Genomic DNA, 17,700 nt, shown 5'->3' on the forward strand with positions numbered 1-17,700 from the left:
CTCACTTGGGACTTCACACATACACTATGCCCATCAATACCTCTCTCTGCTCAGCAGGGGTGACAGGGATCGACCTGAACATGGCGTACGAGCGAGCCAGAGTCACCATAGACGAGCGCCCCTCCAGCCCTGTCATTTACAAGGTGAGCCCCCTTTTCTCCCTCTGCCTATGGGCCCTGGTCAAAAGTAGTGCACTAAATATGGAATAGGGTGCCATATGGGACGCAGGTCACTGACAGACCTCTGCCTCACTCATGTCTGAAACCCCCCCCGCCCTCTCTCCCCTCACCTTCCTCCAGTCCATCCTGAAGAAGAGTGTGACCATGCAGCACACACCCTCTGCCGTGTTCCACTACACGGACAGCGGGGGGCGCTCCGACACCGTCCACCCCAGCAAGGTCAGCTCCATCTTTCAGGCTGCCAAGAAAGACCTGCTGGGCATCATCCAGCTGCAGGTGAGACGTTTTGGACAGGGAATACCATATAGATCTATAGTATATTGTTAAATACACAGAAATATAATTACTAGACATTCCAATGTAAGTCATTCCAGTGTGAAGGGTGGATCGGCGGCCATATGTATTCTATTTCTCACTGTAATGCTCTCCATAGAGGTAGAATAACTAGAACAGTCGTTACCTTTCAAGTCATTCTTCTGTCCATGTGTGGATCGGCGGCCATATGCCGTTCTACATCTATGGAGAGCACTACTGTGAGACGGGACCGGGTGTGTTCCCGGGAACTTTGCTTCCTCTTGCGGCCTCACATTCTCTCTCGTCAATGTCTGAATCCCTAGCAGTCTCTCACCTTAATCCTGCTGTACCATAATCTCTCCCTCTCTGTCAGGACCCTGGTCTGTTGGAGGGCAGGGTGACTCTGCACCAGGTCAAAGCAGGCTCTGTGGTGGCCAGACAGGGAGACCAGGTCAGAGCACCATACTGTCTGCTTTAATTCATCAACCATAAGCTGGTTCTCCTCTTTGTTCATCCTCATCCACACCTGGGTTCAAATACTACTTGGAAGCATTCCTTTGTCTGTGCTTGATTGAACTTCCATAGCTTAATGGACCAATGGAATAATCCGAACACTGGGGAAATTACAACATTTCCTCCCCACTGTCGCACTGATGCAATTCCACAAAATGCGCAACATGTATAGCAGAAGATTGCAAAAACATTAAATGGGACATTATACAAACAGGTTGTCACGTGAAAGCCTTTAGGCTAATGTATTTAGCACACAAATTCGCCATATATTCAAAGCACACGCATAATTGACACTGGATTGGACAATCGACTGCACACGAAAACCGAATGCCGTTTAGAGTTCTCGTCAGAACTGAAAATTCTATCCCCTTCTATCCCCTTCTGACCCACAAATGAAAGCCCAGACGTGGTCCAACATCACAGAAATGAAAGAGCTGCGGGCGGCAGCAACGTGAGGAGAAGAGGAAACAGCCATTGTGCCTAGAAAAGACGCAGAGACAGAAACTCTTTAGTTAGGATCAACTGAATGAGGAAAATATTGGAATTAAGTAGGCTAATGCAATTTTAGTAATTTATCAAATTCTGGCTTCTACTGAAACTCCCAAAGTCATATCCATCCGTCATACTCATTTAAAGCAATAGTCGTGTGTGTGTGTGTGTGTGTGTGTGTGTGTGTGGTCACCTAGGTCATTTCAGCACTGTTTTGATTGTGACCGCGCTGTTTTGAGACAAGCGCAGGGGACCCGTCTAGATAAATCAATCAATATCAAATTTTTGTTTAACACTGAATCTCCATTTGGATATTTGGTAACAATTAGGCTGGGGAAATGTTAGCTGAGTGCTAATTATCATATTTACTCTTGTTTACTCATATGCAGTTGAAGTCGGAAGTTTGCATACACTTAGGTTGGAGTCATTAAAACTCGTTTTTCAACCACTCCACAAATTTCTTGTTAACAAACTATAGTTTTGGCAAGTCGGTTAGGACATCTTCTTTGTGGATGGCACAAGTCATTGTTCCAACAAATGTTTACAGACAGATTATTTAACTTATAATTCACTATATCACAATTCCAGTGGGTCAGAAGTTTACATACACTGAGTTGACTGTGCCTTTAAAGAGCTTGGAAAATTCCAGAAAATGATGTCATGTCCTCAGAAACTTTTGATGTACCTGTGGATGCATTTCAAGGCCTATCTCCAATTGACTCAAATGATGTCAATTAGCCTAACTTCAAACTCAGTGCCTCTTTGCTTGACATCATGGGAAAATCAAAAGAAATCAGCCAAGACCTCATAAAAAAAATTTGTAGACCTCCACAAGTCTGGTTCATCCTTGGGAGCAATTTCCAAACGCCTTGAAGGTACCACGTTCATCTGTACAAACAATAGTACTCAAGTATAAACACCATGGAACCACGCAGCCGTCATACCGCTCAGGAAGGAGACGCGTTCTGTCTCCTAGAGATGAACGTACTTTGGTGCGAAAAGTGCAAGTCAATCCCAGAACAACAGCAAAGGACCTTGTGAAGATGCTGGAGGAAACGGGTACAAAGTATCTATATCCACAGTAAAACGAGTCCTATATCGACATAACCTGAAAGGCCGCTCAGCAAAGAAGAAGCCACTGCTCCAAAACCTCCATAAAAAAAGCCAGACTACGGTTTGCAACTGCACATGGGGACCAAGATTGTACTTTTTAGAGAAATGTCCTCTGGTCTGATGAAACAAAAATAGAACTGTTTGTCCATAATGACCATTGTTATATTCGGAGGAAAAAGGGGGAGGCTTGCAAGCTGAAGAATACCATCCCAACCTTGAAGCACGGGGGTGGCAGCTCATGTTGTGGGGGTGCTTTGCTGCAGGAGGGACTGGTTCACTTCACATAATAGATGGCATTATGTGGATATATTGAAGCAACATCTCAAGACATCAGTCAGGAAGTTAAAGCTTTGTCGCAAATGGGTCTTCCAAATGGACAATGACCCCAAGCATACTTCGAAAGTTGTGGCAAAATGGCTTAAGGACAACAAAGTCAAGGTATTGGAGTGGCCATCGCGAAGCCCTGACCTCAATCCCATGGAAAATGTGTGGGCAGAACTGAAAAGGCGTGTGCGAGCAAGGAGGCCTACAAACCTGACTCAGTTACACCAGCTCTGTCAGGAGGAATGGGCCAAAATGCACCCAAGTTATTGTGGGAAGCTTGTGGAAGGCTACCCAAAACGTTTGACCCAAGTTAAACAATTTAAAGGCAATGCTACCAAATACTAATTGAGTGTATGTAAACTTCTGACCCACTGGGAATGTGATGAACGAAATAAAAGCTGAAATAAGTCATTATCTCTACTATTATTCTTACATTTCACATTTTTTAAATAAAGTGGTGATCCTAACTGACCTAAGACGGGGAATTTTTACTAGGATTAAATGCCAGGAATTGTGAAAAACTGAGTTTAAATGTATTTGGCTAAAGTGTATGTAAACTTCCGACTTCAACTGTATTAGCTGATTTTGCTAGCATGTTATACAAGTAGATTTTTCTCTTCAGCCTTGTCCTATTCCCGACCAAAAGCCTTTGACTGATAATCAGTGTGATTTTGTTTCTCTGAATCTGTCTGTACATTTGGTTAATTGACCTCTGGCTGGACAAGTGAAAGTGCAAGCTAATTTATTTGTTTTCTCATCTATCACTGATCAGAAACCTTGAGCATGCAATAACTTAGCCTAAATCAGGTGTATTATTGACACAAGTAGTATCCTTATATAGAGCCTAGGCTATTTCCCTGTCATCCCAATCCCACTGAAACCCCAAATCCTGACTCCTGTCTCGCATGAAAATTCCTAACTTTATTCTGTAATCCATAGGTTGCATGATCGAAGCAGGTCTCTCGCCTATATTTGTCAAAATACCGCTATGACATTTCCCCTGCTTCTCTGTCTCGTATCGCTGCCCATATGAGAGCTTACTTAAAGAATGTGTCATCAACACACTGTATGAAGGTCGATATGGATATATATTTTTTAAGAGTTGGTCCCCGTTAAGATCTTAATATTTAAACAATTTCCTCGAGGTAGCCTAGGCCTACTGCTGAAAATGCGCTGAATTAATTGAGGAACATCGTTACGCTCCGAATTTATGAACATCCTATTTCGCAATTCACAACAATGTCATTGGCGATCAAAGTTACACTCATGGCCAAATATCAGTTTCACTTGCTGTGAAATCTGGACATAGAGGAGCAGCCAAGTCGACAATGTGGCCCAGCGACAATCTTATTTTGGGAGAACCCTGGCATAGTGACCATTTCTTGGTTTTTAAATTGGCACTTCCAAATTTTTGGGTATAAATATGAATTATTCCCAGGACAGGAACTTGGTTGATTTCCTGGAAAGTATTCATCCCAGTGTGTTTTTCAGGAGGTGAGTGTGCAGTTTGTGATCTTGGGCCTGCTGCATGTGTACCAGCGGATGATCGACCGCGAGGAGGACACATGTCTGTTTGTGACCCACCCCGGGGAGCTGGTGGGCCAGCTGGCTGTACTGACCGGCGAGCCCCTCATCTTCACTGTCCGAGCCCACCGAGACTGCAGCTTCCTCTCCATTTCCAAGACCCACTTCTACGAGTGAGGCACTGGGAATACACACTGTCGTGCACATGTATTTCATATACATGCATGCACACTCCGACATTTACGTGTGTGTGTGTGTGTGTGTCCCACCCCTCAGGATCATGCGTGCAGAACCCACAGTGGTGCTGAACGTAGCTCACACGGTCGTTCGGAGGATGTCGTCCTTCGTCAGGCAGATAGACTTTGCTCTGGACTGGATGGCTGTGGAGGCCGGCCGGGCAGTCTACAGGTAGGTAAACCCCTCTGTCCACACCGATGTCTATCACGCTCCGTTCAGCTTGACTGCCTTCACTGATCTACAGTATTTCCATCTCATCTAGAGATGGTACATCTACAATGAATCCCCAAGTGTGATTAGTCTTAAAGGGATACGGCGAGATTTCAAGATTTGAGGTTGTTTTTCTACGTACCATTTCTATGTATCTGCATGCAGGTTTGGAGATGATTTAAAGTTAGCATATCTTTATTTTAGCGCAATTGCTGGAAGAGTCCCGGTACATTAGCCAGCTCCTCCTCTTCAAAAGCAGGGAAATAAGACTTAACTACTCCAAAGCTGGGTGGTTGGTCATTTATAGTCTCACAAAGTAGTCGTTATTTTTGTCATCTTTTTAATTTGACTGATGATAATAAGAAACGAGATTCTATCCACTTCCTTGTTCTCTGTCGCGTAGAGATGGCAGCGCATCTGTCCCATTATTGCGTCTGTTAGCGTACGGGACTTCAATCATCTCCAAACGGCACCCGGAGACATAAAAATGGATTCCATGAGTTCGTCTGACTCTGGGCAAGGAGAAAGAAAAGACTGAAATCACGCAATATCCCTTTTAACCTCAAACATGATAATGGAAGTCAAGACATTACTACAATCCAATTCGGGAAGCTTGAATTTGTCTGGCTACAGTTGAAACAATCCTCTCTCTCTCTCTCTCTCTCTCTCTCAGACAGGGGGATAAGTCAGACAGCACCTTCATAGTTCTGAGTGGCCGTCTGCGCTCCGTCATCATGAAGGAGGACGGCAAGAAGGAGCTGACCGGAGAGTACGGCCGCGGTGACCTCATCGGCGTGGTAAGGGGTCAAATGTCAGGTGGCACAATGGGTGGTACCATTTTAAAAACGCAGCCGCCATAGAATAAACAATGCCAGGCTTTTAAAGAATTCATAGTTTTTTATTGATTCTAGATGTAAGCAAACCCATTTAGACACTGACACGGTTTTATGCAGGGTCATGAGTACGCCCCACCATGACATGGCTATTTACAACATCTCAGAGGTGTGTGTGTATCTGCTATCCAGAGAGGATTTAGCTCTGTTTGGTAACCCCTCTCCCTTTAATTCACTGCATTACGCTCCCATTGGCTGATGTGTATTTGCATTGCTGTGGCAATGCCTATGCTGCTAAGAATACCTGCCTGAGGCGAATCGTCCGATGCCATGGTTACCGGCTCCAGACGGTAGCCGTAGTTACGGTGTCCATGAGGACAGAGTCAGGAGAGCGTGGAATGCGAGGATACAGAATTAGACCATGTGTGTACCAGCATCACAGTGTTATTACAGAGAGAGAGAGATCAATCGCTTTGATATGAAAGGTCACTGCCTGGCTGGCTTGTTGACGCTGATGAAAATGGACACGAGAATCACCGGGGCTTAAAAAGTCTGGCTCACCATGCTTTTCTTGATCCGTTCCTCTGATCACTAATTTTTATCTTAAATAGTATTTACATTTTTTGCACCAGTAAGTGCTTTTTTAAAAACTAAATATGTTCCTATTTGTAGGGCTAAGATCACTTCAACTCCATATGAAAACAAGGAATGTGCAATGATTATTAAATCAATTGCAAGAGTGTTAAGGGGTAAGTTTGGTGCATAGTTCCTGTATAATGATTGAGGGATGATTCGCAGTGTTGACCAATGGGAGCCTCTGGTGGTTGATGTGTCCCCGTCCAGGTGGAGGCCCTGACCCATCAGAACAGAGCCACCACGGTGCATGCAGTACGTGACTCGGAGCTGGCCAAACTACCAGAGGGAGCACTCGGCTACATTAAGAGGAAGTTCCCACAGGTATGTAGGTCAACTGGCTTCATAGACTTAGATAGACGACTCTAATACCCAAAAGCGCGTTTTCACATCGGCAGCGCCATTGAGGACTTTCACCATTTGTGTAGGTAACTGGGTGGGAAGAATCAGATCATTCCATCAAGGTCATCCGGAGGGATCAGCCAATCCATTGTGAGTAGGGCTGTTTGCGGTGACCGTATTACCGCCACACCGGCGGTCACGAGTCATGAAGGCAGTCAAATTCTACGTGACCATTTAGTAACGGTAATTAGGCTTCTCCAAGCTCTCATGCTGCTGATGGTCATTAGTAGACTACCAAACTTGATAACTGCCTGGTACTCAGCACTCTATTGTCCCTCTAATCACTGACATCAATGCAAATAGTTTGAAAATCTAATCAAACACTTCATGAGCTCATGCTGCGCAACATTTCTATAGGCTATGCAGTTGCATGAGAAAACAGAGTGATGGCCTCTATTAAAAAGAGGAGGATTTCTATAGCTTTCTATAGGCTAGGACTACTATATTTATTTGTCAACTTTCCTAATGTTAAGCACATTGTTTATCTTTACAACTGGAGTAGCCTTTTGTTAAGAAGCCTTTTGGACTTGGACTTGGCACTCCGGTACCGCTTGATGTACGGTAACAGAGAACAGTCTATGACTAGGGTGGCTGGAGTCTTTAGGGCTTTCCTCTGACATCGCTTGGTATAGAGGTTCTGGGTGGCAGGAAGCTTGGCCCTAGTGATGTACTGGGCCGTAAGCACTACCCTCTGTAGTGCCTTGCGGTCTGAGGCCGAGCAGTTGCCATACCAGGCAGTGATGCAACCAGTCAGATGCTCTCAATGGTGCAGCTGTGGAACCTTTTGAGGATCATAGGACCCATGCCAAATCTTTTCAGTCTCCTGTGGGGGAATAAGCTTTGTTTTTACGACTGTCTTGGTGTGTTAGGACCATGACAGTTTGTTGTTGATGTGGACACCAAGGAACTTGAAGCTCTCAACCTGCTCTACTACAGCCCCACTACTGTATATAGACTTTCTTTTTTTTTCTACTGTCATTGACTTGTTTATTGTGTTTTTGGCTTGTTTTTTCCATGTGTAACTCTGTGTTGTTGTCTGTCTCACACTGCTTTGCTTTATCTTGGCCAGGTCGCAGTTGTAACTGAGAACTTGTTCTCAACTAGCCTACCTGGTTAAATAAAGGTGAACTAAATAAAAAAAGGAAAAGCCCCGTCGATGAGAATGGGGGCGTGCTCGGGCCCCCTTTTCCTGTAGTCCACAATCATCTCCTTTGTCTTTTTCACATTGAGGGAGAGGTTGTTGTCCTGGCACCACACGGCCAGGTCTCTGACCTCCTCCCTATAGGCTGTCTCATTGTTCGGTGATCACTGTTGTGCAGACTTAAAATGTATTAAAAATCAAAACATATAGCCTGTTTGTAGAACAACAAGTTACATGAATAACTGTACATTTAGCATATAGATACCTATTTCTTTGTTAACCGCTCAACACAGAATAGGCGCATGTGTACACTCCCTGAATCGTTTGGAGAAAATATTGATATTTTATTCAGCTTTGTTCAATTGTATTCTTCATACTATAAAATAATGCCACGGAATCCTAAGCAAATATTGTCTGCTAAATGAACTAGTGTAGCCCACAGCCATATGGCACAGCCAGATGAGGACCTAACATAAGGACAACTCAGAGTATACTATTCTGTTCTTCTGAAATATACTACATTTTCTTCACATCATGTTTCTTTAGACCTGTCTAAAATAAATAATGGATTTATTGTGAAGGTTTAGGCTATATTACATGGATTTATTAGACTTGTTCAAATGTAGACGTTTCAAAGTTCTGCATCAGTGGCTCGTAAGCTATGTGTGGAAGCCAGAAGATGCTAAATGTGTCTGTTAATTAACGGTCAATTACCGTGAGGCCGACAGTTATTTGCTTGACAATCACCGGCTGACGAAAATTTGTGACCGCCACATACCTACATATGAGCAAATGTTCCATAACTGCAGGTGGCGGTAAATCACCAACCTTGGGTTTTATACCTGCTCAAACAACCCAATCCAGGTGGCAGTATGCACCCTTTCAGTTTGTTTACCAACTCATAGAAGTAGAAGAATACATGGACTACTTTAAAATAGAGATGGCCTCTATGGTGCTTCCCGTGCTTTCACAGATGCCATGATGGGACACATACAAAGATGAGAAGTCTACCTTGGTCTATGACTGGCTTTCACTCCCTCACACACACTTCTCATTCACACACACACACACACACACACACACGCTGACGCTCTCTTTCTCTTGTTTTAGGTAGTCACGAGGTTGATCCACCTTCTTGGCCAGAAGATCCTTCAGCAGGTCAATGGCCCTCTGACAGGTGTGTAGGCGTGCGTGTGTGTTTACAGGCACCTTTTGTACCCAGAAGGATCTAACCCCTCATTTACCTGCTATGTGTAATATATCTTTATGATAATGTGGCTCTCTCCATCCATGGCTGTGTGTCTGTCCTCCTCCCAGCCCGGAGCCTGGCCCTGCACACCCCAGGCAGTAAGTGGGATGCAGGGAACCCGGCGTCCAACCTGTCCACTGTCACCGTGCTGCCTGTGTCTGAGGAGGTACCCCTCACAGCCTTCACACTGGAGCTGCAGCACGCACTCATCGCCATTGGTAACCACACACACATTCCACCTCTCTCTTCATCATGTCAGTTCAAGGCTGTCTAGACAGTGCAGTTCAGCAGTGCTGCCCTTCTATAGATTTCTCATCTATATAGATAGGGGGAGGGGACATTGTGTTTATGTCCGGGTGCTGTTTCCTATGATCTAATATTCTGCTGAGGCTGAATTAATGATCTCCATTCATGGGGACCTTGAATTGGCCGTCCTCCCTCCTCAGTAGAATGATCTGTGTTCCGGTGGCCAGGTCATCTCTTAGAAAGCTTTAGGGCCTGGGGAATGATATGAGTTAGTACAGTTGGACCATGACTGTGTCTTTTCATTTTGTATTATCTTTAATTCTGCATTGTTGGAAAAGGACCCGTAAGTAAGCATTTCACTGTTAGTCGACCCCTGTTGTTTACGAAGCACGTGACAACTACAATGTGATTTGATTTAGGTATGCCCTTTCCACAGACCTGACCTAAATTGTCCTTCTTCATAGGCCCCACACTTCTACTGACCAGCGACAGCATCAAGCAGCGCCTGGGAGCGGCCGCACTGGACAGGTGAGCTTGACTGAACGGGGTTGTGTGCATCTTGAACTAACCACATGCATTATAAAGGGTTCCTTATATTTGTTAAAGAAGTAAATCATTGTCTCTCTCTCGCTTCACCCTCCTGTCTGTCTGGTCTGGTCTGGTCGGTGTCTCTCTCTCTCTCTCTCTCTCTCTCGGTGTCAGTGTTCATGAGTATCGTCTGTCCAGTTGGCTGGGCCAGCAGGAGGACATCCACCGCATCGTGCTCTACCAGACAGACTACACCCTGACCCCCTGGACCCAGCGATGTATCCGCCAGGCCGACTGCATCATCATTGTGGGACTGGGGGAGCAAGACCCCGCTGTGGGGGAGGTACGGGGGGAACCAGGAGGGACTGGGGGCTCTGGGAGGGGAACTGATTTTGGGAAATGGAATTCTACTGATCCATCCTATGAGTCTGTCACTTGTAACACATTTGGACTGTTACAGAATCATTTATGTGCTTCCACAGAGGGTGTAGCAATACGTTTGCATGCGTGACCACACTTACTAAATTTTGTCTAGCCTTTGAATATCTTCAGTGGCAGCAAATGCTTCAGAAGCAGAGGAAATAGGCCCCTCTCCTGGGGTGTAATCCTTAGTGCAAACAGTTGCAATCAAAACAAGAGTTTCGATTGGACAAATTCTGTTTTTTTGCTCACCGTTCTGTTTGACTGACGGAGGGACGGACAAAACAGACCGGGACCTCCCATGTTTGTTGCAAAACTAGCATTAGGCTTTTGGAGAGGTTAGCCAGCTTAGCGTGTTAGCATGATGTTTAGGGAGAGGTTAGCTAGCTTAGCGTGTTAGCATGATGTTTAGGGAGAGGTTAGCTAGCTTAGCGTATTTCCATGGTGCTTGGGGAGAGGTTAGCTAGCTTAGCGTGTTAGCAGGCCACTGTGTTTGATGTGGGATTAGCGTCAGTGCAGATCCTTGGGTTCTTGAGTCATGCCTGGGTCTTGGTGGTAGGGTCGACCTCGCTGACCTCTTATCCCTGATATGATATCCATTTACTAAGATAAAGAGAGGAATACCAACCAGTCACAGACTCAAGTGGCTTGATACTATTGTGTAAGAAACTCCTCTCCTCTCAGTATGCAATACATGCCTGTTTAATTCTGGACAAACTATGTCCTACTTCTCCTTGGCCAACCTCTAGTTGACCCCTGGCCTTTGACCCTGTAGTTGGAGCGGATGCTGGAGGTCAGTGCGGTGAGGGCCCAGAAGCAACTGGTGTTGTTACACAGGGAGGACGGCCCCCCGCCCCAGGGCACTGTGGAGTGGCTCAACATGAGGAGCTGGATCTCCAGACACCTGCACCTCTCCTGCCCACGCAGGGTCTTCTCCAAGAGAAGCCTGCCCAAACTGGTACACACACACACACACCTGATCTTCCAAAACTGGTACACACACACACACCTGATCTTCCCAAACTGGTACACACACACACCTGATCTTCCCAAACTGGTATATGCATACACACACCTGATCTTCCCAAACTGGTACACACACACACCTGATCTTCCCATCTTCCCAAACTGGTACACACACACACCTGATCTTCCCAAACTGGTACGCACACACACACACCTGATCTTCCCAAACTGGTACACACACACACACACACCTGATTTTCCCAAACTGGTACACACACCTGATTTTCCCAAACTGGTACACACACCTGATCTTCCCAAACTGTTACACACACACACACCTGATCTTCCCAAACTGTTACACACACACACCTGATCTTCCCAAACTGCACACGCCACCCATGATAAGGATGTGACAAATATTACATTTTTTTCTTTAAAAACTGCCGTTTTTAATCGGTTTTCCGTTAAAACAATAAGAAAATGAATAAAATTCCACGGGAATTCACAAGGCTGCTGCCAGCTACAGTTTGGGTCTTTTTCAGAAGGTTAAGCATTGCACCTGTACTGTCATTACTGTACCTCCAATTCCACCTCGCAAAGTTTCAATTTCCTTCTCATTTAACCTTCTCATTTCAATATTGCCATACAGGCCTTCGCTGCCGTCGCTTGCCTTCCTCTGCCATTTTTCCAACTGTTAACGATGATGTCATAGTGGTGAAGTGTCGACTCCGAAAAAATTGATTCCTCGACTCCTTGCACGTCGACTCCCGGTATCGACTCCCATTGAGTGCCAAGATTTGTTTCCTCTAAGAATTGACTCCTAAGATTCAGTATTTTTGGAGAGTGATTTGTTGCCGTATCTGCACGTGTATTGGCTCGCGCCGTGCTGTTCACGGAGTGGTGGCCAGGGAGTGGTGGCCAGGGAGTGGTGGCCAGGGAGTGGTGGCCAGGGAGTGGTGGCCAGGGAGTGGTGGCCAGGAGTGGCCAGGGAGTGGTGGCCAGGGAGTGGTGGCCAGGGTGGCCAGTGGTGGCCAGGGAGTGGTGGCCAGGGTGGCCAGGGGTGGTGGCCAGGGAGTGGTGGCCAGTGGTGGCCAGGGAGTGGTGGCCAGGGAGGGTGGCCAGGGAGTGGTGGCCAGGGAGTGGTGGCCAGGGAGTGGTGGCCAGGGAGTGGTGGCCAGGGAGTGGTGGCCAGGTGGCCAGGAGTGGTGGCCAGGGTGGTGGCCAGTGGTGGCCAGGAGTGGTGGCCAGGGAGTGGTGGCCAGGGAGTGGTGGCCAGGGAGTGGTGGCCAGGGAGTGGTGGCCAGGGAGTGGTGGCCAGGGTGGCCAGGGAGTGGTGGCCAGGGAGTGGTGGCCAGGGAGTGGTGGCCAGGGAGTGGTGGCCAGGGAGTGGTGGCCAGGGTGGTGGCCAGGGAGTGGTGGCCAGGGAGTGGTGACCAGGGTGGTGGCCAGGGAGTGGTGGCCAGGGAGTGGTGACCAGGGAGTGGTGGCCAGGGAGTGGTGGCCAGGGAGTGGTGGCCAGGGAGTGGTGACCAGGGAGTGGTGGCCAGGGAGTGGTGGCCAGGGCACTAGAACAGAGGAGAAGATGAGCCTCGCGCTTCAACGCTCTTAGTTTTTTCGAAAATGCTGTTTACTTTCTGCATCGACGTAACACAACAAAAAAATTATTATTCTTAACGTTAAGCATCCCCATTTTTTAAAATTTTTATTTAAATTTAAATGTTCACGCCCCTAACTCATAACTAAGGAAGGAATTGCCTCACAACCCCACAGTTATTTCCAGTGTCCCACCATTTGAAGAAATAGTGTTTTAATATCTGCTGTGTATTGCTCTCCTCTCCAGATTGAGATGTATCAGCGTGTGTTCCAGAAGCCGGCTGACCGCCACTCTGACTTCTCCCGGCTGGCCAGGGTCCTGACCGGGAACGCCATCGCCCTCATACTGGGGGGAGGAGGGGCCAGGTACGCCCCAATGACCCCTGATCTCTAACCTCTGTCCTCTAGGTCACTGACGTCACTAGGCCCCATTTATAGTAATTTCTATGGAGCCGTGTAGGGGGGGTGGTGGTGTTGTCTTTCCTAATGCATGAAACACTCAAAGCAGAATGCTTCCACTTTTCTGCCAAATGTAACATCTTGCTCATTTCCTCTTCTCTTCTTCTCCTGTCTTTCTCTCTCTTCTCCTTCCGTTTGTCCTGTTTTTGTGTTGTGTTCAGGGGATGTTTCAAGGTTGGTTCCTCTTGTCTCTCTCTCGCTCTTAACTCGTGCCTGTTAAATGCTTTGTACTAATATTTGTCTTGTTCCCCTTGGGGAATTCGGGACTCGCGTGAAGCACGCGTTAAATGGAAGGTCATGTCCTTTTTCATGCCCCTTTCTCCCTACTCTTATTCTAACCTTGAACTTTAGTATGAGAATAGCATGCTATTCACCCGCTATTCCTTTGGGATGGAGATGGTATAAATGAAGGTGTGTCTACAGACACGCCGTATTCTGACCTTGACTTAATCCCCTAAAAATTCCACCCTCTTTTCACACGAGGAAACCATGAGGTTTCAGCGAACCTACCGGTTCCAAGTGGAAAAAGCATCTGCTTTATTTTCATGGGTTTTTTTTAGAATCTCAATGCAACCGTAATTTAGACATTTTATAAGAGCTAGGTAAATTAGTTTAAATCTGTTTGGAGATTGTAAATACACGCGCAGCAATTGTTTTAGATCATTTCCCCTTATGATCCCTGAAGGCGAAACCATACCAGCAAACTGACAGTCATATCAACGTGACATGTATTGCGGCCCCTTTTCCACAGTGAAATAGGCTATAAATAGCTGTGCCGTTATTCAGATATTTTATTGTATGCCCTTATAATTTTCCCGGGATAACATCTGTTTTATTTGACCGTTTCTAGCATGTGAAATATTAGCCACGATATCGGGAGCCACCGTTCTGTGATACTCACATACATTTAGAACTCACTTTAGGGTTTCCTTCAATTTGTACCTTACATCTTGCGTCATTCCATTCCAATGTGCCTTTCTTTCCTCTGTCACATCAGTGTAGTTGTTCCTGAGGGTCTCTAGCATTAGTGGATCACATTAGGCTAATGGTGTGCGCTAATTTGGGACATGTAGCCTGTTTTGAATCGTTACTGGTACTCAGACCCCACGTTAGCAGTTTAAAGCTGGAGCCTGGCGCACGGTTCATGATGACTGGACCGTTGTCATACAGTTCCATGATTAGGGTACATTTATAGGACTATGATTAGGGTACATTTATAGGACTATGATTAGGGTACATTTATAGGACTATGATTAGGGTACATTTATAGGACTATGATTAGGGTACATTTATAGGACTATGATTAGGGTACATTTATAGGACTAGGATTAGGGTACATTTATAGGACTATGATTAGGGTACATTTATAGGACTAGGATTAGGGTACATTTATAGGACTATGATTAGGGTACATTTATAGGACTATGATTAGGGTACATTTATAGGACTATGATTAGGGTACATTTATAGGACTATGATTAGGGTACATTTATAGGACTATGATTAGGGTACATTTATAGGACTATGATTAGGGTACATTTATAGGACTATTGTTCAACTCATATTGTACACTTTTCTTTTCTTCTACCTTCCAATATTTCATGCATTGATCTAGAATCTGGCAACTTTCAGGTTGAAGCAAACCACTATTTTTTATTCCTCAATATATTTTGTGCGTAAAGGCTCTTAACTCAATTACGTTCCTAACCTTTAAATGTGCCTAAATAATCTCCAAGATCAGAGTGTTTTTAAATCTACCAGTTGGTGCTGAAACGGAGACCAATATACATACATTTAGATGGCGTTCTTTGATTGATCCCTATAATCTGAACCCGTTCTCTCAATGTCTTCTAGTGAGTCTGTCAACAAACCCATATTAAAGGCACACTGTATTTAAAGGGACAGCTTAACATAAATGCACTGAAAGCCCTATTGAATGCAAACTCCACGAGCAAATGTGTTGTCCAGTGAGTGGGAGGATTTTCAGTGGTTGAATTAAATGTATTCATTGGTTGAATTAAATGTATTCAGCGCGCGCAAGGGAACCACGCCTGCAAAGCCCGTTTACATACCTGCATAAGGTAAGCCTGAATACCAACTACTGGGAAGTGTGTAGGATAAGGCGTACATTTTGGGCCCCTTGTGAATTGTGGTACTGGTGTTGACATACTGTATGTGGTAGTGTTAAACAAGTTGGCTACTTGGCAGTTACAATCCCTAACAGTACACGGAGATGTATGTATGTTGTGTGAAACCATTTCCAACAACCTGCAATGCAATCTGTTAGTACACCTGCCAAATTACAGGGAACACTGCAGACGGGTTAGCCATCAGAACCACAAACATGACGATGGAAGCCAAGACATTACCTCAATCTACATTCCGATACGTTTTAATGAGGGAATTTGTGTGTGTGTGGAGTCGTGAGCATATTTCCAATGTCTCTCGCTCCTCTTCCTCTCATCCTCTCTCAGGGGCTGTTCTCAGGTGGGTATCATGCATGCTCTGAGTGAGGCAGGGATCCCTGTGGACCTGGTGGGAGGTGTTTCCATCGGCTCCCTGATGGGGGCGCTGTACGCAGAGGACCGCAGTCACTGCCGCATGAGGATGAGGGCACGAGAGTGGGCTATGGTGAGAGGAATTCACCACGGCTAGTCTCTTTCTCAGCGCATCTTTCCGCGATTCCTCACGTCCTCTGTCGTTTCACGTTGACGTTTAAGTAATTTAGTAGTCGCTCTGATCCAAAGCGACTTTTTTCGGGTTGTGCCTTGCTAAAGGGCACATCAACTGATTTTCTTTCTTTTTTTGTCTCCGGGATTCAAACCAGAAACCTTTTTGGTTTACTGGCCAAACGCTCTTAACCACTAGGCTACCTGCCGCCCCACCTGTCCTGGGCAGTCAGTCTGTTGTTCCTCCTAATGCAGTTTGAGAAGGAGAGACTAAGTCCAAGGGGAAGGACGTTGTATCTTTTTGTCCAAAATGCCTTGAGAAGGAGGCAAGGAGAGAGGATGCGAGGAATCCAGAAAAGACCAAATCGAGGAATATTAACTTGATCTTCACTCAAACCTTCAAGTGTTTAAATGTTGTCCAGGCCGGTCAACCTTGAAGAAACCTGATTTTGACCTCAATGGGACGACTTGGTCAAATGAAGGTGAAAGTAAACGTGTTCTCATGGATTTGTTGGGGGTTCTTCTTGGTGGTGTGTTGCAGGGAATGACGTTGGTGTTTAAGAAGGTGTTGGACCTGACCTACCCCATCACTTCTATGTTCTCTGGCGCTGCCTTCAACTCCAGCATTTACACGGTGTTCAAGGGCAAGCAGATAGAGGTGAGGAACGGATAGAGGTGAGGAACGGATAGAGGTGAGGAACGGATAGAGGTGAGGAACGGATAGAGGTGAGGAACGGATAGAGGTGAGGAACGGATAGAGGTGAGGAACGGATGAGGTGAACGGATAGAGGTGAGGAACGGATAGAGGTGAGGAACGGATAGAGGTGAGGAACGGATAGAGGTGAGGAACGGCGCAGTCGGAGTTAGTGTGTCTTGCGTCTCTCTTGTAAAAAGGCATTTTTCATCATAATGGGATCACCTGTGTAAACAAAGAGTAGATTAAATACATTTTTAAAAATTGCCTGTCGTACACGGCCTGAAAGATTGAACTTATTATACTAATAAGAAAAGGAGCCTGCTTTGAAACGCGTTGGCAATAAATATAATTGAAGGGAATTAAGCCTCCTTTTACAGTTGCAATATTGACATAACCATTTAATGACAAGTGGTGCTGTTGTTTGTTCAGGACCTGTGGATCCCCTATTTCAACATCACCACTGACATCACTGCCTCCACCATGAGAGTGCACACAGACGGTTCGGCCTCAAGTCTCTCTCTACCTACCGCTCTCTCTCTCTCTACCGCTCTCTCTCTCTCTCTACCGCTCTCTCTCTACCTCTCTCTACCTCTCTTGAAGGGACCTCTCTCTACCGCCTCTCTCTACTCTACCGTCTCTCTCTACCTCTCTCTACCGACTCTACCTCTCTCTACCGCTCTCTCTCTACCTCTCTCTCTACCTCTCTCTCTGTCTCTTTGTCTCACCGCTCTCTCTCTACCTCTCTCTACCGCTCTCTCTCTACCTCACTCTCTACTCTCTCTCTACCGCTCTCTCTCTCTCTCTCTACCGCTCTCTCTCTACCTCTCTCTACCGCTCTCTCTCTCTACTCTCTCTCTCTCTCTCTACCTCTCTCTCTACCTCTCTCTACCTCTCTCTCTCTACCTCTCTCTCTACTCTCTCTCTCTACCCTCTCTCTCTCTACCTCTCTCTCTCCGCTCTCTCTCTCTACCTCTCTCTCTC

The 17,700-nt window shown here is 45.9% G+C and overlaps 1 protein-coding gene across 3 annotated transcripts in view; it reads left to right on the forward strand.

Annotated features, from left to right (window-relative positions):
* Positions 1–17,700, forward strand: part of LOC112230500 (patatin-like phospholipase domain-containing protein 7) — a 48,191-nt gene that overhangs the window by 15,476 nt on the left and 15,015 nt on the right. For 2 of the 3 annotated variants that reach the window (XM_042310989.1, XM_042310991.1), the window contains exons 13-28: positions 55–143; positions 300–455; positions 847–924; positions 4,404–4,609; positions 4,713–4,844; positions 5,557–5,680; positions 6,560–6,673; positions 9,003–9,069; positions 9,210–9,359; positions 9,852–9,915; positions 10,090–10,258; positions 11,111–11,293; positions 13,142–13,260; positions 15,828–15,984; positions 16,564–16,680; positions 17,149–17,218. In XM_042310989.1, coding sequence (XP_042166923.1) covers positions 55–143; positions 300–455; positions 847–924; positions 4,404–4,609; positions 4,713–4,844; positions 5,557–5,680; positions 6,560–6,673; positions 9,003–9,069; positions 9,210–9,359; positions 9,852–9,915; positions 10,090–10,258; positions 11,111–11,293; positions 13,142–13,260; positions 15,828–15,984; positions 16,564–16,680; positions 17,149–17,218 — 1,995 coding nt within the window. The remainder of the gene's footprint in view (positions 1–54; positions 144–299; positions 456–846; positions 925–4,403; positions 4,610–4,712; positions 4,845–5,556; positions 5,681–6,559; positions 6,674–9,002; positions 9,070–9,209; positions 9,360–9,851; positions 9,916–10,089; positions 10,259–11,110; positions 11,294–13,141; positions 13,261–15,827; positions 15,985–16,563; positions 16,681–17,148; positions 17,219–17,700) is intronic. The other variant, XM_042310990.1, reaches the window with a different exon arrangement.

The sequence above is a fragment of the Oncorhynchus tshawytscha genome, linkage group LG33 (assembly GCF_018296145.1).
Source record: "Oncorhynchus tshawytscha isolate Ot180627B linkage group LG33, Otsh_v2.0, whole genome shotgun sequence".
NCBI lineage: Eukaryota > Metazoa > Chordata > Actinopteri > Salmoniformes > Salmonidae > Oncorhynchus > Oncorhynchus tshawytscha.